Source organism: Phallusia mammillata, chromosome 4 (genome assembly GCF_965637545.1).
Source record: "Phallusia mammillata chromosome 4, kaPhaMamm4.hap1.1, whole genome shotgun sequence".
Lineage (NCBI taxonomy): Eukaryota > Metazoa > Chordata > Ascidiacea > Phlebobranchia > Ascidiidae > Phallusia > Phallusia mammillata.
In genome coordinates this window covers 18540661-18563970 of record NC_137255.1, presented here as the reverse complement: position 1 = coordinate 18563970, position 23310 = coordinate 18540661, and the positions used below count along the sequence as shown (strand labels likewise).

At 43.4% G+C, this 23310-nt stretch overlaps 1 protein-coding gene across 3 annotated transcripts; it reads right to left on the bottom strand.

Annotated features, from left to right (window-relative positions):
* Positions 1-877: 877 nt before the first annotated feature.
* On the bottom strand, positions 878-23055 carry LOC145223377 (cytochrome P450 26B1-like). Of its 3 annotated transcripts, XM_080089799.1 has the most exons (10): positions 22608-23055; positions 22074-22147; positions 8117-8539; positions 5887-5994; positions 5591-5782; positions 4339-4536; positions 3885-4045; positions 3302-3707; positions 1902-2035; positions 878-1618 (listed from the first exon to the last, which is right to left on the bottom strand). In XM_080089799.1, the coding sequence occupies exons 2-10, from the start codon at positions 22131-22133 to the stop codon at positions 1405-1407; spliced, it is 1896 nt and encodes a 631-aa protein (XP_079945925.1). In that variant the 5' UTR covers positions 22134-22147; positions 22608-23055; the 3' UTR covers positions 878-1404. The 3 variants fall into 3 exon arrangements, with proteins under 3 accessions (XP_079945925.1, XP_079945926.1, XP_079945924.1); XM_080089800.1 differs by lacking the exons at positions 22074-22147; positions 22608-23055 and adding an exon at positions 17682-18049; XM_080089798.1 differs by lacking the exons at positions 22074-22147; positions 22608-23055 and adding an exon at positions 8975-9691.
* Between the last annotated feature and the right edge of the window lie 255 nt (positions 23056-23310).

The window sequence follows — 23310 nt, the reverse complement described above, 5'->3', positions numbered from 1 at the left end:
TTAACATGGTAGAGCTACTAACACAGGAACACACAAGACGCTCGGTTTGGGAATTTCAGGTAGGAGGCGCAACAAAGCATAGGCGTTTATGGTGACAATAATACAGCAATTTGTAACATGCTGACTCAGCAATTATTGTCACCATAAACGTCTATGTTCCGTTGCGTCACCTACCGGAAATTCCCAAACGTGGCTATTGTGAGTTCTTACGTTAGCAGCTCTACCGAATCTTGTCGAAAACATTTGTCATATGGTAGCGCACGGGAGCCATACTGGCCGATATGTTGCAGATACACAGAGATAAAACAACTGATCTGGATTCGTGCTGGAGTGGGATTCCTTTTTGGTTCAAAGGCGAAAAATGGTTCGTAGTGGCTCGTGTCAGCTCGTAAAATTCAACCGAAACGTCTGTTTTCTCTGTCGAATAAACCAAAGAACCCGTTTTTAAAAAATACACAGTGAAATTCATTCTAATGTTCCGAGTCAACATTATACGGCTTTGCTGCAGTGAAAAGAGACTGCTCGATAGCACCGGCTTTCAAGAAACTTGTTACATTTCTTGAGTTCTACAACCGGTTGCTGATAATATCAAAAATAGGCATGACAAATCAGTAGTTGTATATTACCAAACAGTTTACACATACTAATGTGTTTTTGTTGTGAAAACTGAAACGAAGTCTTGTTTGAAGTGAAACCAACCCCCAGAGTCGCAGTTTTCCGATGATTAGCCTAGGGTTTTTTACACTGGGTTTTCGATTATAATAACTTAACAAAAAGCATCTAAAATTTGTGTATATCATATGAAGTATGATAGTTTTGAATTCGTTGCGAAGCATTTTTATTACTCTTAGTTTGCAAGTAAATTTACTCCGTCGAATGCGGTTAAGTCTGTTTTATTTATTATCTGTACAAAGCACAAAGGAAAGACAAAAACAAACAAACAAACGGAACAACGGCACACCTTTTCGAAACTGCGATAGGAAAAATACAGAGCTGTTTCGGCAAGAACGGACAAAAATGCATTTCATTATCGAAAAAAGGAATAAAACGGCAACATCTCTTCTTGGTACATTGTTTGATGAGTTAGCTGACAACATATCCACTTCAATTTAAAAAAAAATCTGGCTAAGATAGGTAATCTCACCCAAACGAAAAGCAGCGTTTGGGGTAAGATCGGGCGGATGGAACGCGAAAGGTTGACGTATATAATCGGAAAGCCGAGTGGTAAACGGAAAAAATACAGAAATGCAATGATTATGATCACTTTTGGTTTCGAATTTACGTGACGAAATGCTAGTCACCGATATCTCTGACTTGACTACTCATAACTGGACGTCTGTTAGCGCATGGTGCTATGTCGCCTTATCAAGATGAAGAGAAAGGGGAATATTGTGGAACATGTAATTACACGAAACCGGCTCGTTTTCTGGGAAAGAGTTTCACTGGCATTCCGTCGGCCGGCCTCAAGGTCGGGATCGCCCGCATGACTGGAGGATTTTGGCCTGTGAGTTCCCAACCCTTGAAACGGCGGATCATTTCGACCACCACGAGCTTGATCACCATGCGAGCAAACTCCTGGCCCGGACAATTGCGCGGTCCGCACCCAAACGGAATATATCTGAAAAGAAAAATATGAGTTGAAGTATATTGCAACAAAGGATCTTGTTGATTGTATATCTTAATTTTAATGCATTAGAAAACAAATTATCTACGGGTCTTGGAAAACAAACTCAACAAAAAAGTTGTGTTTGTCGAGTACCTGAAACCCAAGGTCCGTTAAGAAAAAAATCACCCCAGTGTTTGTGTTAATGACGTAAGCACGAAGGGGGCAATCGGGTTTATGAAATACCGATTGGGAAATTTCCCTTCCTTGTTATTTTTACAAGCGAAAGGGAACTCACTTGAACTTATTTTCCCTGTTGTCCGTTTTCTTTGCAAATCGATCGGGGTTAAACTCGTTCAGGCCACCGCTTTCGTAATCGTGGGTGTCCCGGATATTGTAGACCATCGTCCAGCCTTTGGGTACGCGGTAATCCTGCAACAGTAAAGGGACCCGGTTAGGTTGGCTGACACAGCAGGAAACATGGGCATGCAATTATTTTGGACGATATACGCAAGTGGCGTTTAACTTCAAAGCTATGCAGGGTATTTTGTTTGAGATGCTTCGGTGGCTCGGTGTCTTGCCCGCAGAGATTTTTGAAGAAGCTGAGCGCACGCTTGCGCGTGGACTGCGGTTTGAATCGCTGTACAGCGTTTGCTTCCACTGACTTATTTGGCACAAACACAACCTTAGGCATTCGGCCCGGAACGCGCCTCCACTACTTTCAACGAAACGCAATTTGTAATTACAGCCTCGCGTCGGTCTCTATCATTGTTCATTGAGCACCGGCGATCGCTTCAAGAGCCATATATTACCATGTCAAGATATTTATCAGTATGCTTGCCGGGAGAGTTATTAGTTCATTACCAATGCGAACTGCGCAATCTCTTAAGAACGGCGCTTCTGTATAGCTTTACCATGTAAGCTAGTGCGGTTACAAGACCTTTCGACAAGCAATGGGAAGAGGTGAAAAGGTGAGGCGGTGGTCGACATTGCCAAAACTTCTGTTTAACACAAGGCCAGTGTTATCGTTGCGGCTTCTCAATAGGGTGTCGTACTATTCGCGGCAATGGGATCAGTGTCAACAACGCACCCACATAGCTCTTGGGTGCTTGACCCCTGCAAAAGCGAACGCCTTGACGCCACAAAACAAGTGTCAAGTCGGGGTTACTTTTTTTTACATGCGACAGTTGGCCGAGGTATCAAGTTCGAACGGGGCCGGCTACTGAAGTTCTGCATAAGGCTAACACGCCCGGTAAAGTTATTAAGCTGGTCACGAAAAGACGTGGACGCTGCCAGCGACAGCGAATTTGCGTAGAACGACGTGCCACATGCCGACCACAAAGCAGTTAATAATGCGACGTGTTAGCGCTACCTGTCTCCGATTTGCATTTTAAAGCGGATAATTTTGCCACACCGGTGTTGCATAGCATCACGCTTTGTTCGCGGAAACTTAGTAGGTATCTGATCCCGCCACGGGCGCTCAAACTACATGAACTTGTGCCAAAATGCGAGAGAGCTTATTGCGCATGCAACAACGAAGTGGGGAGAAATAACCGTTTGGGAAAAATCATTGTTTTGTGTTAACGGTTGTTTTTTTTTAAAACTATTTCATTGTGGCTTGAGGATAATATTTATAAATCCTAAATTACCCAAAACTTAAATGACAAAAACCGTCGTTACAAATTAACAATAACCTACCCCGAGCTGAAAGGTTTTTCTTGCGCGCCTGAAAGCACCAAGAATGGCTGGATGACACCTTAATGTTTCCTTGACAACCTGATCCAAATATGGCATCTCGTGCAACTTAGCAAGATCCAGTTCCTCAAATGGCTCCTCATCTTTGGAGCTGCTTTCTCGCATGTGACCGAACCTCAGAAGTTCGTCTTCAAGGTTTCTGAATATCTCGGGGTGACGGGATAGCTCCAACATAGTGGATGTAATCACGCTAGCAGTGGTAGAATAACCAGCAAAAAACAGTTCCAGGATGGTTTCCTTCATTGCGATGTCGCTCATAGGGGTGTTTGGTGCGTCGTTTTCGCCGTTCTTCGGTAATGATTCTTTTACATCAACATTGTTGTTGTTAATGTTGGCTCTGGCTTGACATCTGTCAAAAAAATTACATTTTAGGTAAAAACGAAAGTCTCTTCAAAAAATTGTATTTATGTTGTATAATGAATTCTGTTTTTGTTTACAATTTGACTTGATAATCGATTCAACTGCATTAACAATACATTACACTCAAATAGGAAACTTAGTCAACGCAAACTTTAGGATTTTATACCTTTCTTGATACTTTAAATTTTCCAACTGCATGATACTAAAGGCGTCAAGCTCGTCCGTCGAAGGGCCGTTGCCCGTCTGGGACATTTTCATAAGAGACTGTCTTTTTTCTTGAACGTGGGTGTGCAGCAGTTTTAGCATCTTTTTTCTTGCTTGCAAGGCCTGTTAAAACAAAGAAAATATTAATAATAATGCAAACATCATAAGCAAACGTGCACGCCAACGTCGCGCTGTTGAAGGCCTGAAAATAACAATAATATGCCCGGATTAACAAATTTAATTCATGATTGCGTTTTTCCGCTCAAATATGACCAAAAGCCTTTGTAGCCAGTTCGTGGAGAACGGATTTGCGCTTGTTGTGGTGCATTGAGCCACCGTATAAACAGTAGATAATCTGCTGAACTTGGCTAGTCTTTTCGAGGAAACATGTAAACAGCACTTTGGACCCGGCTTACCTTGTTGTAGGCGAAGAACGGGATATTGAGCGGAATGCACATTACGTTGTCGGCAAGGTCTCTAAACGTGGTGTACAACTCATCAAACTCTTCGCTGGATTTAACGTTAACACCGCTTAAGGTGCACATGGTTGAAACGGTAAGGCGCTGCATGCTGGAAAAAATTGTCGGCTCGTCGACTTGTCCCAATTCCTTAAGCTGCAAAAAATACCCAAATAGTTTCGATACTTGTAAATGAAAATTGGACGTTATAGAAACTGATCTAGTTGCATCAATTACTTCCATGGAAACAGCTTAAAATTGATCAGATAATCAAAACTTGTTTTAAAGCCTTTTAAAGGAACTTTCCCGAGGCGTTGTATACAACTCGAAACATGCATCGACGTTATAGGCAAATAAATTTACTGTTACCAAATTGGCCTATAAATAGAACTGGGGCTAATGCGCGTGCAGGTTACTGGAGTTTAACGAAGAAACGTTTTGGCGAAATAAAACTGATGACGCAGTAGAAGACATTTCTTTGTAATGTAATTTCGTGCACATAGAATTGCTCGGGAAAACCATACCAAATCGAACTATTATTATCATTAGTGCTGGATGCGTCGGGTTTGGTCGTAAACAACAAATCGTGCAAATTTGAAAGCTAACCATGTGAGAGAACCGCGTTCTCGCGAAAAGCACTCGAATGCACCCACGAGCGAGCATAACCCATGTCTACTTTACGATACCGCATTGAAAATTATAAGCACGTAAAGGTGTCGCTGTTCCCGCAACTTATCACACCTACCGCCAAACTTAAGATTATCCCGAATTTCACAGAAACGCTAGAGCTTTTCTGTGAAAAAAGAGCTTCTCGGCATTACCTCAGGCAGCTCATGCATCGGCCAAACCATTCACCCAATTACAATTAAAGTTCAATCGTAGCCTCTCAAACGAAATGTGGAGAAACAAAGCGTTGGTGTAGTTTGAAAGACATCCACTTATGGAATGACGATTGAGGCCTGTATCGCTACTTACAGGAGTTAAAACTTGCGGTAGCGACAAGACGAAAGGTTTTTTCCACATTCAATGAACGTTTCCGGCGCTTTAAAGAGCTACAGTGGTTATTTCAACGAGCCTCAAGCGCGATTCGCTTCACAATGCCGAATAGGGTATTTCGAAGTTGTAAGCAGAGAAGTAGATGCGACTTTATACACGATCGTGGCCACATTTACTACATCTATTCATTTTTTCAGAATGTTCATAGACTTACCAATTGGACGCATTTTTCTCTGACCATTGGGATGTAGCTGTTTAGCGCGGAACGGGTAAACACTTTTTGAGTTAGTTTGCGTTTGTGGGAATGATCTGCTCCAGTGGAGTTGGAAAGTGCATTTTCACCGATAATGTTTCGGACCGCAGTTGGCCAAATCGTCGTCACCTTGTCATGTTCGCTGCTGAGAATCTGAAATTAACATTAATATTGGTTACATGTTACGATCAAATTAATAGTATTGGTGAACAACTTCAGTAGAAAAAGTAGAGTGATGTTTACCGACGAACATTTACCTGTTTTACAAGCTCATGCCCGGTGACGCGAACCATAGGAACGCCGATGACGTTGGTCTTGAACACGTTGCCGTATTTCTGACGTCTTATTGAGTTGAACTTGCCACCCTACGCAAACAAACAACAGCATCGTGTTACGTTTGTTATTATTCCGCTAATATGTAGACACCATTATTTGGCCATATATTGTGATCGGTAAGTCACAGGATGGTGCTAGTTTACTTTATACCATCACAAAGTTAAGCGAATTGTGACAACGACCTTCTGCAAAATGTGTTGAACTGACGAGTGATCGTCCGCAACAATACAGCGTGTAAGTTTAACGAGGGTCACCGCAAGGGACACGGGTGCTACATCAAGGGGGATCCTTGGCTTTGCCTTTGCCGACCCGGACAGGCGAGCAGTTAAAGAGCTCGTTAAGTGCAGTCGCCCGCCAGCCTATAACAACCGGCCGACGTTCGAACCCGCTGCATTATTGAAGCTCGAAGCTCCATTGTACGACCGAATGGTGACACATAGCGATCCAGCCGCAAGGATCGAGATAAGACAAAGGCGGTCTAATCCAATCAGCGATCGTAATGTTGTTGAATGGGATCGTAAAGGCGCAAAAAATGACCGCGCGTCGCCGGCTCGGGGTCGCACAGAGTTGACCCGTGCACGTGAGGTCAGGCAGGTATAATCACAAACACTGCTGGTCAGAAAAAGAAAAACAACAACAAACACTTGAAAGAACATGCGGCCGGGTCAACAAGAGATGACTGATTCGCGACTCAAAGTATGTTGGAAAGTTCATGCTTTTAGATTGATAATTTAATGCTGGATCGTGTGAATAGTACCATTTGTCGCTTTACGGAAACCTCTTTTGTTAATTGTTCCCACGTTTCAATGTGAAATACTGCGCCGCAACGTTTTGCGGTTCAACAATCACATGGTTCTTATTGCCTAGCCGGGGCCTAAAATATTTCAATGTACAATGCGTTCGATTAACGCATACCGCAAAATTATTCCCATCGTTACGGCAAACATGCAACGTTAAATGATTGACAATATAAGCGATCTGTGATTGCGTTCTTGTGGTGTCCACAACGGAAGCCACGCCTGTTCGATTATTTAAACCACTGTGCTTGTTGAATAGTGCAGTATGTCAAGGAAGTGTGAATATACATATCTTAGCATGCGCTTGGAAACCCTCATCCTCGAACTTTAAGTGACCCAGCAAATATCATTCACCCGCATTGGCGCGCGGCGACGGTGCACAATGAAACGGAAACATCATGTACAATAATCTCATTCCATTTCCGCGCTGTGTCAATAAGAACCACGGGGTCAGGCGGGGGTCGACCAGGTGCCGGGCAAAGGTAGCGGTTCAAAATGCCGTTAAACGAGCGCTCTTTCATTCCGCTAGCTTATATACCAAAGAGTCAATGACACGTTGGGTCATAGGCATGAAACGATGGTTGTAACAAAGAACAAATAATTACGAGTTAAAACTGTTTGTTGTTGCGTTTTAAAACGGCCACAGGTTGAAGAGTCGTTTTTTTTCGTGTTACGATTCAGCGCTAATTACTGTTGGCTGGACTAAATCACAGTCACGTTTAAACTTCAGGCGCATTCTCCTGGTTATATAAATTACATATGTATCGAATTTCAGAATTGTGTGCGTTAATTAAAATTAACTCGTATGCAAGTCAGAGCAATCATCCGTTGTAACACAAATGACAAAGCAACAATGTTTAGGACGTGAAAAACATTTTGGCGGAAATTCTTGAGGCATTTTGCCTTGACGGGGCCGAGAGTTAACCATCGCCCACGACCGCGTGGCTATTCATCGCCCCGCCAATTAACAAGTAGCCGCTCTCACGCGCGAAATTTTCGTGCCTCGAGTAAAATTGCTCGGTATGTGACCCCTGACCGACAAAATGGCGACCGTTTTTAAAACACACATAAACATTACAAAACACACCGGACCAACACACAGGTTACTACAGGTTAAAGAGGCGCAAGACTGACAGCCGCTCGAGGGCAATGACGTCACGCGAGGTGATAGTGTACACTTGGGCGCGCGTCGTTGCCTCTCGACCTGCAAACAGCAGCTTTTGTACAAAGCAGAACACCAATTTTGAGCTCCAAAAGACAATGTTAAGGGTCCTTAAGATTCCAACTACGCACGTCATTGGCCCCATTCGCGTATCGATAAAACAGGCGGAAACAAAAAATCTCAAGGACTCACCTGCGCCAACCACAAGAGAGTTTCTCCAACGAAGGGAAGACCAAAGTCTCCTGGTGGTAAGGGAAGATGGGAGAGTCCTGATGCAGGATCGCTGGTGCAGCGCAAGTTCCATTTGTGCCACAGCACGCACAGAAGTTTCCAGAAAACGACCAAAGTTGCGAAATAGACCACAGCCCAACACATCGCAGTCAGCAACAAAGAGGGTAGACCTGGTTCACTGGACATGGTTGTTTCCTCAACTACATCGGCTGGTCCTCTTGCAGACGCATCCAGAGGTGTAGAGTTGTGTGGAGAAATCACAGCGTGTAGATAACTTGTCTTTCCCACAGCTTCCCCAGCCCGACCAGAAATTATCACCGAACTGTCAGCAACTCCGTTTATCGAAACCATAACTCTCTCCCAATTGTCGGTCTCGTTTTGTTCCTGCAAAAAGACACACAATATTAGTATTTGATAGTAAGTAATTATCGCGTTTTCAGATTGTTCATCCCTAATCTCGGATGCAAATGTTGGGTGCGCGCACTCTAATAAACTATCATTACTAACAGAAAAAAATAAAATATCATGCTTTCCTCAAAAAATAGTTCGCCATATATCTTGCAACGGTAAAACATATGTGCCTGCGCTCTAGCACAAAAGTTGCCAGGTTTGCAGCTTTAAGATATGTCGAATTATATCCGCTGCTTGTTCACAAACAAAAATCAAGTGGCCGAAGTCAAAGTCCTGACGCTAATCTTACACTTTGCAAAACCAGAACGCACACACGCGCCGAGTTCAAATACGATTAACATCCATGCCGAACATGCGGCAGTGGGAAACGCGATAGAAGCGACATTGAGAAAATTGCTGCGTTCGTACCCCGGCATGCGGAAGCCCAGACCACACAGATGGTGTTTCTTCTTTCTCGTTGTCGTTCATCACGTTCAAAAGCTTTGACGGTACCCTGAAATATGTGTACCCTCGCAGCGAAGTAGCGTGGATATCCAGGTCCACTGGTAGCGACATTGGTGTGAGTTAAGATTACTTCGGTGAATGCCACAGATCAGCCTTTATATAACCACTGCTAAGCGGCCAAGCCAAGAACCTTCCTTTTTCTTCCTCTTTTCTTTGTAAGCTAGAGTCGTCACCTCGCCTTGATGCAATCCTCTCTCGTGTGGGAACTTTTACGGCTGTGAACGTGAGACCGAGAGAATTTTTTGACCGCACTGATAAAATATTCTTTTCACTGTGCGAATTTCACACCTCTTGATTTGAGTTTGTAACTGGTTCGTCGATTTGAAAGTCAGTAACAGCTAGCAGGCAATTAATAACACTGCAGATTCGCCGACCTTCTTTTATAGCGACAAGAAAAAGAGAAATAAAGTCTGACGCTGGTATTAGGCAAGTGTCGGTGCACGTGTCTCGCGCTTTTTTCCCTTCTCTAATAATCCGCTCGTTAGTGGCCTTTGTTTCGCTCGATTTGTAACGTTATTGTTTGCTATCTTTTATCACCAATTTTAGTTCACCTTTGGACGAACTTTGGCATGGATCAGTGGGGATAGAAAGGGAATAGAAAGGATTTTCCAGGACACAAATAAAATCCCTTTACCAACATCCAAACAGCGTTTATTTTCGGTAATGAAAAAATAGATCAAGAAAGGTGAAGGAAAAGAGACCTATTGCAATGGAACATCTGTTGGTTTATAAATTCATCTACAACAAGCTGCGCCATCAACGCTTTAAGAGGTTGGCACATCATAAATAGTATCGGACGATGCTGCATGCGACAGTTGACCAAACAGGGTCAAACGCTTGCTGGACATCATCAAACAACACCATGTGACGCAACAGACATGACCGAACCACGCACAGAAATAGTTGTCCCGAAATCTTAAAGCCGTTAAGCTAATTATCCAAAAATCAAAATTCAAGTGGATCAAGAGCAAAGAATTTCCCTTGCCAAAAAAGGAAAGCACCAGCGGAACAATCAAACGTAAACATTACTTTTTTGGCTTAAGGACAATCTTTTGCTGTAGTTCGCCCCGCGAACACTTTTTGCCAATTTCGCAATTTGTATGTTGGCTTTCAAGAACTCGAGGTCGAGGTTTAATTGCTAAACCGCACGTGTGCCGTTGCAAATGAAATCAGGTAAATATAAACGCAGGGGGGTCATGGCGCGGCAATTAGTTCAATGAATTCCGGTCATTTGTCAAACAAAACATAACCACTGGATGAAATAAAACAGCCTTCGAATAATCAAAAGACGAAAATAAACAACATTGAAACCTTTGATCTAAGGTTAAGGGAAATCACTCTAAAATATTAAAAAAATAGTTTTTTGTGTGGTCATTGTGTCACTAATAGCCACATCACTTGCGTCATAAGTGAACTTTTGCTTCCCATCGATGGTGAAGCATCGCTTGGTCTATGTAGGCATGTAAGTTTTTAGTAACAGAACGGCGGGGCCATCAGGGCAATGCCAGGTTCTAATCTGGATCGATCTTCGTGGAGGAGGATCCATCATCAACGCAGCTTACATTGGAGCAAGTTTCGGCGCCGTGCATGGCCAGGGCGCCCTTACGCTGACCCTTGATAGTAAAAGTTTCACCCCGGGTTTGTAACCGCTTTGCGTCTTCGTCGGTTGCGGCAAAACCGTACCGACGTAGCGTTTCGGTCACTTGCGGAAAGTGTGGAGCCAATTGGCGGCGATTTGGTTGACTGGATGTCGGCAAAACACAACCTGCTCACCGCTCTGCGACCCCATTACCCCGTATCAATCGTCATTGAAAACGTTCATTGTTATAAAATGTCCACAACCCGCCGTTAGTCCGCGTTTTGTTACCTGCTGTTGCGGCACGCTCAGGCATAAGAGCAATAGAGAGATAAGTGCCCTTATCATTAAACGATGCGCACGTGTAAGGTGATTTTAGAGAAGAAAGCGGAGAGGTTAACGCGCGGTCACCTGCAACTGATCGCCAGCAAACCTGAAAACATATTTTCGTCGGTCAAAAGGAGACTGCTGCTGACAAACCAGGAGGAGGGGTCATGACTCCACGAATGGGGTTCAGATTTTTTTACTTCGAATTTTTGACAGTTTTGCCCTTTTTACCCTTTATGTAATTCTTACAATGACCCCAAAGTTCACGATCGGTCATGAACCACAAATTCACAGGAAAGTAGATTAAAGATCCAAAATTGTTTTCAAACAAACCACGCTGCTCGTCGACACGCCTTAACTCGGTCACGTTTGGTGTGGGCTTTAAAATAATGAACACGAAAACCCAGAACGAGAACCTCCCGTTTACCCCACAATGTTGTGTTTCCAACGATCTAATCTGCATTCAAAACACGCCCGTAATTTTTCTTCGTCCGCGAATACTTCAACCATGGTTTCGGCAACACATCCCGTAATTACATCACGGGTCAAATCTCCTTGCACTCCGCAGAGCAGGTGAGCCGCATAAACAACAACACTGGGGTCAAAGAAACTGGAATAATCCCGCTTGTACAGGAATGTTGGGCTTTGTGATAAAGGTTCGCTGTTGGACGGATTTGGCAGTAGACAGATTAAAATTCTTGCGCGGGTTTTGTCTTATTATTTGACAATTAAAACCTCTTTGGTCAAACCTGCCGGAAAACGAACCTGCGTCCCCTGGCGGGCGAAAAACTCCCGCCACCGGCTCGAAAGTAAACAAGACAGAGGTTATGGAGTTCACACAACGTCAAACAGTACAAAGATCGGTGATTTGCTTGCAGATGTTGCGCAAGGCAACAATAAACTATAGCTCAGGTTTGAGCAACGTGCACTATTGGCGCCGCTAGAATACAACTCTCGCAACAAAGTTCGCCAGAAGGGCACCGCCTTATCGCACAAGTGCACAGCACAAGCCAATACGATACGGGGGTAAATAAAACGTATAATGCGCTGACTTGTGTGGGGCAACACGAGGACATTAAATGTTTTGGTGGGGGTCGGAAGGGCAACGATGTTTGCCCAGGATTTGATAATCCTAATCCGGCGAAGGTATGCGCTAGTCAAACAAAACTTGCGGCCACCGCCGAGATCTTTCATGCGAAGGTGATATTGTTAAATACGCCTCACCTGCGTGTGACCTCAGGCGTGGCATCACCATTTCACCTGAGTTTCCGGGGGCGAAATGAGCGCACAAGCAAGGGAGCTATGTCCTTGAATCGAGTTCGGGCACCAGTGCCTCAACAATCTGCACTTTAGGTGAACCTGCGTACGCGCATCGGGTTACCCGTGATCCCTGAATGAAGCAATGTAGCCATTTCTCGGAATCGACGGAAAAACCGCCATTCCGCGGAAAAGGCGGTTCAGTGTGAAAATCACCCGTCACCAACAAAACCTCATCCGTAGAATATTGAGAGTTAATATATTATATACAGCCCCAACGCGCGTGCTTTCAAATTTGGCGATAAGCAAGTGAACATAAACGCAAATTTGACAGCGCAGAAACGTCGTTTTGAGACTTGTAATGAGATAACGACGGGTTTGCCCAAACAATGACGTCAACTGTTGCGGTTAATGACCACAAAATGTGACCAGCAGCAAAATCCCAAATTTAATTTTCGGACGAAAACGTGTTTTTGGTCTAATTTCAGATGGGATAGATTTGCATATAATTCCAGATCGTTTTGCCGCAAGAACTTATAAAACAACACTTATTTCCACATTTTAACAACGTTCTGTTTATGTTTACATTGATTTTTAGGCTTTTAAATAATGAACTGCTATGTATTTGTTACCCTTGTATGTTAAACCAATACTGTCAGACGTGTCATCGTTGAAACCCTTTGTTTTGAAGTTAATTTAGGCAAAAATACGCCCCAACCCCAAGTAACGCCCATTACACTATAGTCCAGTGTTTCCCAACCTATGGGTCGCGACCCAAAGTTGGGTCGCCTGAACATTCTGTTGGGTCGCTTGTTTTAGTGACAATAAGAACATCTACTTTTTGATTTCGCCTTGTAGCGTTATTTTTATATATTTCCCAAGGCTTTAAATTGTTGCCCAACAATAATTTCATCACAACTTGTCGTGATAATGGTTAAAACTGTTTGTGACGTCATAAAGTGATTTGTTAGCTCACAGTTAAGCGTTGTCTGGCTAATAATTCTTCGATTCAGCTCAAGTCCTGGTTAAATGGAAATGTTTGGTCGAAAACAACAACACTATTTGTTCGTTATAAGGTTATTGATTTGCTAAACTTGCGTAATAATTTTTAAAAAGCTTTCCGAATTTACAGACAAAAATTCAACTAAAATAGCATGTCCATGGATCGCGAGAAACCACTAAAAAACATTTTGGTAAGTATTTGGGTCGCGTCAAAAAAGGTTGGAACCACTGCTATAGTCACGCGCACATACCAAGATCAATTATTGGCTTGTGGCGACCGACGTCATATCGTAAATTCCCGTATACGAGCGCAGTTATAGTTTGACCTTGTGAACTTGTTGACAAGTGGAACAGAAAAAACGCGAGTGCAAACTATTAGTTGTAGCGGAGAGCGCTTAAATTAGCCTAGCAGCTTAAATAAAAGTTTGAAACACTGACAAAAATAGCTACAAGCTTGGGACTGATCAAATAAAAGTTTACTCTAAGTTACAGGAATGTATTTCTACACACTATGTGCGTCATTCCACTCTACACAAACAACAGCGCATGGCAATTCACAATGCCATCTGTTACGGGAAATCCCCTTAAATGTCAGGCATTCTCGAAGAGACGAGGCGTCTGTTGCTGGTGCAAAGAGCTTTCTAGTCAAAGCAAAAAACCTGCGCTTGTTTTAGAAACTGTAATGGCAAATCAAACATTTATTCATCGTGTGAATGAAACGGTTTGTACGCCATTATTTCAAAAATTAATGTATTTCAATGCGCTTTGGCACAGCACCAAAATAGGTTCACGATTCTCGCCGTAATTACATAAATGTCCAAGTTTAGTTTAGAAAAGTTCAGCAATTATCGCTGCCTTAATATATATGTTTATTTATGGCACATTCTTCGAATCCAAATGAAAACAGACGTGAGCGCACAAAAACGTGGCGAGGACTTGATGACCTCTTGGCCATCACGTCATTTTATCGACCCGCCTAATGCACTCATTAACATCCATGTTTGTCTGCAGTTAAGCTAGGTCACGTACACAGAAAACCACAAGTTTTACCATAGCGGAAAAAAACTTCCAAGAATCCGCGCCGCTTTGCGTAGACTTTAACGAGCTATAGAGAAATTGTTATGACCTCCAAACGGCCCGGACAAGGTCATTCGAATGGCCTCGAGCATTCAGCATTAGGTTACGCCACCGTCTTCCGCGTAAAGCTTTATTTGAGTTTGTCCGAAATTAACAGGTAATCGATATTCGTGGCTCGGTACAGAACAGTTCGCCGCTAATGATTTCGTCCAAATGGGCGACTGGAGAGAACAACGCCCGAAAATTAAGGCTTGACCATCGCCTGACCTCTCGATCGGCACGCGAAACTAACCAGACACGCAATTGATGCATGTGACTGAACCTTGTATGCGATTCCTGTTGCCCTGGCAATGGTGCCACAATGGGATTGGAATTTCCATGCAACTTAAAGATTTTAAGAACGTAAAGACTTTTGTACCTCGATTACAAACACCAGGTGACGCTGCTGCGCTGCAATGCATGCGACGCGGTGACAAATGCAAACACGTGCAACGGCATCTCAATCGACACGAACCAAACTATAAGTGGTAAATAACAGACAGGGCACCACCTCTCTTGAAGGCTACAGGGTTACAGACGAGGCTGCAATATCGGTACACGAATATAATTTGAGTGACCTCTTCAACTTTGTTATCGTTCATTGGAGCACGCGACCCTTAGGTCACAGAAAGGAAACCGTGACAAAGCAATATCGAGGGAAAGGCAATTAATCGCAGATCGTAGAACTCGTAATCGCCGTGAAACGTGGCTAATAAGACTTCCCGGGTTATTTTAAGTCGCGTTTAAAATGAATATATCCGCCAACTAGATTGGGTTTGCCGGACAAGCGGGTCGCCTGACTTTAATCGGCGGTTTAAGGACGCTCGATCTCCTGCTCAACTTAACAGGGTAATTCCGTTTGCGACGCGGGTGTGTATCGCGATTCCACGGCACTTGAAAATGACAAACCTTGATCATCGCGTGTATCTTACAACGACAAACGATGACTGCCCAAATCGCCAAGTGTCATTAGCTTTGCGGTCGCCACTGTTGCTGGGAGTTTACGCAGAACTTTTACACAAGACACAAACAAAGACAAATTACGCGCGAGCTTTACTCTACTGCTTCTAAGTGTCAGCTGCCAAAAGCGATTTTGAAACGCGAATTCTGCGTTGTTTCGGTGAAGGCAGCTTATGAATCTCTAATCAATGCAATGCGCCCATTAGCGGACGTTAATGAAAGGTTTGTATATTTTCATTTCACGTCACCGTAATCCGCAGTGCCATAAGCTGATTACCGAGGAATAACAGTTTTTCATGTTACGTCCACCAGCACCTCCGGCCACTCGTATAAATCTATTGCAATACGAAACCGTTCACTGACCTCAAGCTTAAAAAACTCCATTGTGCTTTCCAGTTTCCACTCAAAACCACTGCAACACGTCGTGCTGTTGCGGTCGGCGCACGACTGTTAACCGTAAACACGACTGCAGGAAAAGGGCAAGTAAGCCACGCCGAAATCGGAAGGAATAACGCGATAGGGGCATGGAGAAACGTGAGCCTGTATTATGGGAAGTCGGTTAAGCAAAAAAGACACAAAAACGTGAGTAAACGAACCAAGTAGAAGGTGAAATACCCATTGGTTCACCATCGCCTTACAGTCACCTGCGCGGCTGTTGAGATACAGGGAGTTCGGGCGTTCTACAAAATGGCGCCTGCCCTGGTCGATACGAGGGTTGTTTTTATACGAGTTCGTGAGCGATTGAACAATCTCATTGGGTCCACTTTCACAAAGGTCGGGTGAAATTGTTAATAGGCCTTATAACCTTCACAATTTTGGTTTTCTTTCCGACTAACAATGACAGATAGCAATATTAATTTTCCTCGGAATGAAAATTCGTTTATTGTAGATATAGCAACAACACTTAACCACTTCCTGAAACGCAGATTATTGGATACAAACTAGATGCCGCATCAAATAGAATAATCGATTTAAATAAGGTAGCACGACCAAAAAAGGTCTATTTCGACCCAAGAGAGTTATATAATCCACAAAGATTACCAGGCGTTGAGGTTTAGCGCCAACGGAATGTATCGGATTATGGGACACGTTTTCTTTGTAGTTAATCCAGTTCGAAATAAGCAGGTTAGAGAATGCTGTCGGACCACCCTCGTTTGTCTTGGTTTGCAGCAATCCGTATCAACCCAGAAACGCGTGAAACGTCAGTTACGATCACAATAAAGAAAACATGAGCCGGCAATGTTTTCACTCGTCACTTCAGCGCGCAGTCGATTCTATCAGATCGTGGCCCATCGGAAGGGACTTTGCTTGTATTGCCGCGACGCGGAATCAGGATTGATCAGACAGCAGGCACGAGCGCGCCCAACAAAGCTTCGAACGCGGAAGGGTGCCTGGCCGAGAGCTCGGGCGGTCCGCGCAGGCCTCTGGTGGTCCGCATTGTTGCATGTTACCTGCGACACAGTTCTATACATTTGGGACGAATTCGCGAAAGTCGATCAGGCTTGGGTAACCTAATCGCGGCGGGGCGAGAATTGGCCAACAAAGACCCGCGATGCAACCCAACACAGTCTGACGTCAACAGAGCCGGGCGGACAAAGCGCGGTAGAAACCCATTAGTCATGTGAAAGACATCCTGAGACAGTGCGGGCGGAAAGAGATTTGCTGCTCGTCATAATACGGAGGGATATAATTGACGGTCGGGCAATTTCACGCCTAGATGTGCATGGGCGAACTTTTGCCTCCTGACGATTGCACGACATCAGGCAAAGGCGTGTTTTGGTACGGCCGAGTCGCGAACAAAACCTTGGGCTTATAATGACCCCCCGTTGCTAAGTACCCAAACAATGTAGAGGTTTGCTGCTTAAGACCACAATAGACATTGGTCGCACGCTGACTGGACTCAATTAGCTCGACATTTCTTCAATTACGGTTTAATAAGACCGTCAGAGCACGAGTCTAAAAATAAACTGCATGCCACTTGGGTTGCGTCATACAATATCATCTGCATTTATGTGCAGCCACATCATGCGCACAACAAGTTCACGATACACAAACCTACTAACACGCGAATCAAACATGATTCAGCACTATGCATAGTGCGTTGAGTTTACCAGAAAACCGAAGTTATACAGTTTGCGGCACTAATTCGGTTCTTTGACAGGGCAAACGTTCGAGATGCTCGCATTTACATTTGCACGGTGCTGGAGGACGACCTCGGCTCCCCCAAACAAGCACGACGCCACAGCAAAAAGCACCTTAGAGGACACGACCCCGGTCGAATACGAATTAGGCTCACGCTCCCTTGCGTGCAAAGTCGCACGGGCGCTGTCAAGAAAAGACACACTCAAATAGTCAACATTACAGAAAGTTCACCTGGAGGACAGCAAGCGCGGTCTGAACCCCGTTCGGTTACGGTCATGCAGAGCTTAAAAGGCTGCTTTGTCGTGTAGGCCTTTACGAGGGCGAGCTCCCCGACCCTTTGCCTCTTCCCTCTCCAGAACAACAGTGGGTCAAACGTTCTTACCGGAAGAAGGCCTGTTGCGCACACCGACGACACTCGACACAGCTAATATAGCGTGCGAAGTCTCAACTGTTGTTGTTTTCGGTCTGGGGACTCGGTTCCCCCGGTCGCATTCCGACGCTTTGAATAATCAGAAACTGAACGACCTTCAACGCGGTTCCTGGAGGTCTCTACGAGACTTCTGCAGTGAACTGTGTATTCTTAAACCAACTGCATCTAACTTTTTAGGGCTCAACTTCAAACTGTACCGCACCGACGTTTCAACCGCATGCAATTAACAAAAAAACTGCCACTGGAAAAACGCTTTTCGTTTTCCTGAACAACGTCGCTTTGGGGTTTACCATTAACTAGTAAATGAAGTCACACTGATACACACTTACAACAAATCAGTGCCGGTGTTATCACAGCGCATTGAAAGTCGCGCCGCAAGTGTATTGCCTCGGTGCCGGGCGCTAAACTTTGGCCCGAAAACGCGTGGAAGGCAAAAGGCCAATCATGAATTGCTCTGCTGCGAGCAGTGCGCCGAATCAAAGAGCTGATTATAATTCGAATGGTTCCGGGGTCACTTCGAAGAGTAGATCATCGGACTCGATTCGAAGAGCAATTTGCTACACAATCGCGGAAATGAACTGATGTAGCGTATTTTAAGAATTAAGATTGAAATCTCCTTCAAACGTTTCTGATCAAGGGGGATATGGAATTACAAGGCTGTGACGAATTTACCAAATAAGCCCGTTGTCCAGAGAACATGTAAAATTGCGAAAAATGGTATTCTTCCATTTGATTACAAAAACGATATGACCACATTATTTGCATCGCAATCTATATAAAGCATCGTGATGTGACGGAAACGTAAAACATACCAACAAAATCCCGATCACGAGTTGACGTCAATCTTACACGCTTAGTCAGCGCAAATGAGCGGAAATATTGTTTAATTTGCGAATGATAGAGTCTCTAGATGTGATAAAAAAATTCTCATGCAATATGTTATTGGATGTTGTTACTTCCGGGGCAAAATAATACGCACTGCACGCTATTTATTGCATAAAAAGTCACGACTGAGTCAGGGGCGTTATCCAAACAGGCGGATTTATATGCAAAATAGTTAATCTTTTGTTTTTATTTTTGTGTAAACAAGTAATGACATCGCCGAATTTTCTTGTTGCTTGAATGCTTGATCGCCTACCTCCCTATTTTGTGCTCCCTTACAACGGATTTTTACAAGGGGTGTTTCACAGCCAAACCAACGTATTTTCACTGCTGAAAAGCAGATGTTTGCAGCAGAACACCGTTGCGTGTTGATCACATTGTGGGTACTTGAAGCCACGCTACTACTTGAGGCCAAGATAAAAGCAACCGGCGAGCAGCAAAAGACAGAGCATCGCGAGAGAACGATGATTAGGATCAGCACATCCCAAAAAAACAACAAAGGATCGTCTGGCAAGGGAGCTCGTCAATCACGATCACGCGAAGTTCAGACTTGCCGCTAAGAAATGCCGTTTGCATCCATGCAAGTCGGAAACAGCATTGACGGACATGCACAGAATGTCGTCGACCCGGGCACCAAGCTTCAGCGGTAACAGGGGGTCATCAAAAGTTCACTCAGAAGGGTGCTGGACCACCGTGACGCAAAGCGACTTCTCGCACGTGACCGACCGGCTAACAATGACAGATACTCGGGAGTTTTGCTGGGCATACACTGTTAACTTAATAAAACATTATGTATATTTACAGACTTTTTAGCAGAATCGCACACTATGAAACTACAGGTGTAAACCATTGCTTCCATTTATGCCGTAACCAGGCGTTTCACAAAGGAAAGCACTTAAAACCACTATAAACACATTTCCAAATACACATGTTTTCGTATTCACGTTTTTGAGGTCACGACACCATAAGAGAAAATATTCTTTCTTAAAATTGCACTATGTGCTTGAAATAATTACCTAAATAAAAACTCGGAGAAAACCTCGACTGAGAAATTCACTCACAAACGCATTTTTTTAATTGTCAGCTGTTTGCAGATAGTACAAAACGCCTATCGCGTAATTTTTTAACCAACTCAGTTTCTCCCAACCAAAACATTTTTTAAAAATATATTTTCCTATAGGATGTCACAAAATACGATGGTGACGCTATAGCTCTGAATCGTATAAATGCGCCTTCTCAGCACGATGCATCAATTTTGCGGCACAAAGGTCAACAGCTATCTACACTCTAGTTTCGTCATTCCACCAGTCTAGTGGAAAAGCCTATTGCTGTTGTTGAAAATGGCCCAAGCAGCATCCTTGACAAGCGAGTAAAACAAAGGGTGTGGTTTTGACTGACACCTACGAAGTGCCATTGAATACCCCGATAGGGTGTAACGCGGCAAGACAAGTGCCAGCTAAAGCAAGCGATTGATAAAACGCGCCTGCGGTCAAGTGCGATTAGGGCCATGCTTGGAATGACATTGGTATTTGAGTTATTATCCTAAATGATCACCGCCAGAGTCACTGGGGTGAGATTATTCGAAAGGAATTTAGAGACCCTGGACAGCTTTCGGCGTTTGACCGCGGATGTCAGTTTATATGCGCTAACTTGGGCACCGATCTGAACAGGGTCAGGGCAGTCACGATTGAGTGACACGAATCGGACACTCATTATGCCGTCCCCGGGAGTGCAGCAGTGCAAATTCGGCGGATTTTATTGCATTTAGTGGGTGTCATGTCTGGCAGGGCCGGTGGTTCCCAGACAAGTCGTGGTGGGTTAACTCGACAACCCAGCGCGCGCCTGGGGTCTTAAATAGCGCACGTCGCCGCGAAGCAGCAAGCGGCAATCGAGCTGTCATGCGCGCGGGTGGCCTCGTCGCCCCGTTGACAACTACACTTCGCTTGTCTTTCTTCCACAAGACAGAAGGCATGCAAGTGACTAATCGCTGCCGCCAGCACTGGGAAGTTACTGTCGCCGCGCCTCACCCGATACGTACTACAGAGAACTGCTTTCAATGCTTCCGCGTTTGTTTGCCAAACGGCCACGCACTGTTCTTGTCCACAAAGTCGTCGGTAATGCTCCGATGATAGATGTCCTTGCATTGTTTTACCGCATTAAGTGAAGAATTTCCAGCGTTTGCATAAACTTCTACTTCTGAGAATTGCTCTGACCACCACGATTGTATCAGGATAATCGCTTAGTATTACCAGTTTATTTTAGGCCTTTTCGGTTGCACCAACATGAACGCATGGATTATTATAATAAGCGGTGTTTAAGTTGTAAAGGCTGGCCCGATGTAAGAATACTTGACCTTCCAACTTACGCAGTTTTAACATTATAAGCAACGTTTGACCTAATCAATATAGGTTGGTCCAAACAAACCTAACGGGTTTTACGTCGACTAAAAATATCGAGAGATATTTTTATTTCGAAATGACTTTTAGAGAATTTATGGCAACTTGAAGAGATAGATCACTGGGTCAGAATACGTTTATTTGTCTAATGCAAATAAAAAATCCTGACTCAGTTACTGCTTTTAGTATAGATTGAAGCTGTCTGACAAAACCACATTGATGTGTATGCGCTGGATAATCTCTATTTGCTGAAATGATTTACTTGTCGCCAAAAAGTAAAGCGGATTCAAGATAAAGCCGAGAGTCTGTTTTTCCTAAAAGCTGCGTTATGGTTTGCTTTTTAATTTGTTAAGAAAGAGTCGTTTGTTGTTCAAATTTTAGTACCGACCGACAGGCCTTCGACGCGTCAATGCCCAAATTTGACAAAATATAATTGCGTTTTACGTAGGCAATAATCTGGACTGAAGTGTAATTATTTCTCATAGTTGTGCAATCACTCATTTGTTTAACTATTTGCAGAAAAGCTAACCAGGCACAAGGTTTAATGCCACAAAAATTTACAACACCTCACCAAAATCGCTTTGGGAGAATAAAACGGATTAAAAGCCTCATTTTATATGCCTTAGTAAAGTCTTTATTGATAATGGAAACACACATCAAGGTATCAAAATTATTACACGAAATTGATACAGCAAAATTGATCAATAAGTACAATTATAGATCATTGAAAATTTGCAATATCAAACAGTAAACCTTCACGAAATTGCCTGTTTTAAGGATATCATTAGTTTAATTGGGACTCGGATATAATAAGATTCCAAACGTTATATGTCGTAAAAGTTAATGGGATTTGAAACCTCCAATATTTCATGCATGGGGCAAAGTTAAAGAATGATATTTAATCACTGTACTCACATAACACATCATGTTTTTCGAGTTAGGACAGACCAATGTTGGCACAATAGATTTGTTCATTCCAGCCTTTACACCTGGAAATAATTGATTCAAAGTAAGATTTATTGCAAAACCAGTGTTCTATAAAGAAAATGATCCGTATGACGCAACAATAGTAGGACAAAGAAATAAACAAGCCTTTCAAATTATTATCTTTGCAAAGCAGCAATAGATTTTGTAAGCATTATTAGCATTCGGTAAGTTGTTGCTAACAAAATTGCATGATAAAATAAATATAAACAAAATTTTGTTATTTACAAATGTATTTGGCAATATTTTTCTTTAATATTAGTAATATCGCTATGATGTCTTATCACAAAAATGTTGAGGTAGTTTCCGATTTTTTTTTAGTAGAAATCTATCACACTTATTATTTCTAAAATAACTTAAAACCCATAAAAATGTTTTTGAACTAACGAAAAATACATGGGTGTAAGTTGGCAATGAACAAACATAATTTAAAAAACGGACTTTCCTAAAAAAGTGTAGGAATACCTTTAGAAGATTTGAATATCAGAAAAATCAACAATATGGATCAAAAACTTCCTTCTCTTGACTTTGTCAGGATGAATGTCCGGCGAGAATGCAGCACTCAGAATGAGCTCCCACCGCCTAAGCTCAGCCTTTATAAGGCGAGACGAAAGATGCTAGCCTCCATTTTTTCAAATTGACCTCCCGCTGAACCAATGCTGCGTCATTCCGCTGCTTGTTCGAGAATTCGTTTAAGCTTTGCTCAGGCACAATTCCTAGCTTTAGTCTATCCAATGCAAAAACGGGTATTGAAAAATTTCCCCAAAGTAGTTTTTTTCCAAGACGCTGATTTTTTCCCGCTGATTAACGGCCTTTTTCCTGTGCAGCCCACCATTGCGCACCGGCGTTTCGAGTAGGAGCAGCATCGCAGAATAGAGATTGTTGATGCAGAGTCACAAACAAGGGCGAAAGATTACGTTCCGCAATCCGATTACGTCGCCGACCTCTCAAAAAAAGACCGCTCTACACGACATATAATCGGCGATTTGGCGACCGCCACGACAAATGCCAGCTTAGCATAGATGCGTCATGTTTTTGTTTCTTTTGTGAATCACATTTAAAAACAATGCGCGCGCAAAAACCGCTACCGTCCACTGTTCGCAAACGCGAATTTTTGCACCGATTCAGCTTGTGATTTAAAATCTGCTACTTGCGTCATATTCGCGAT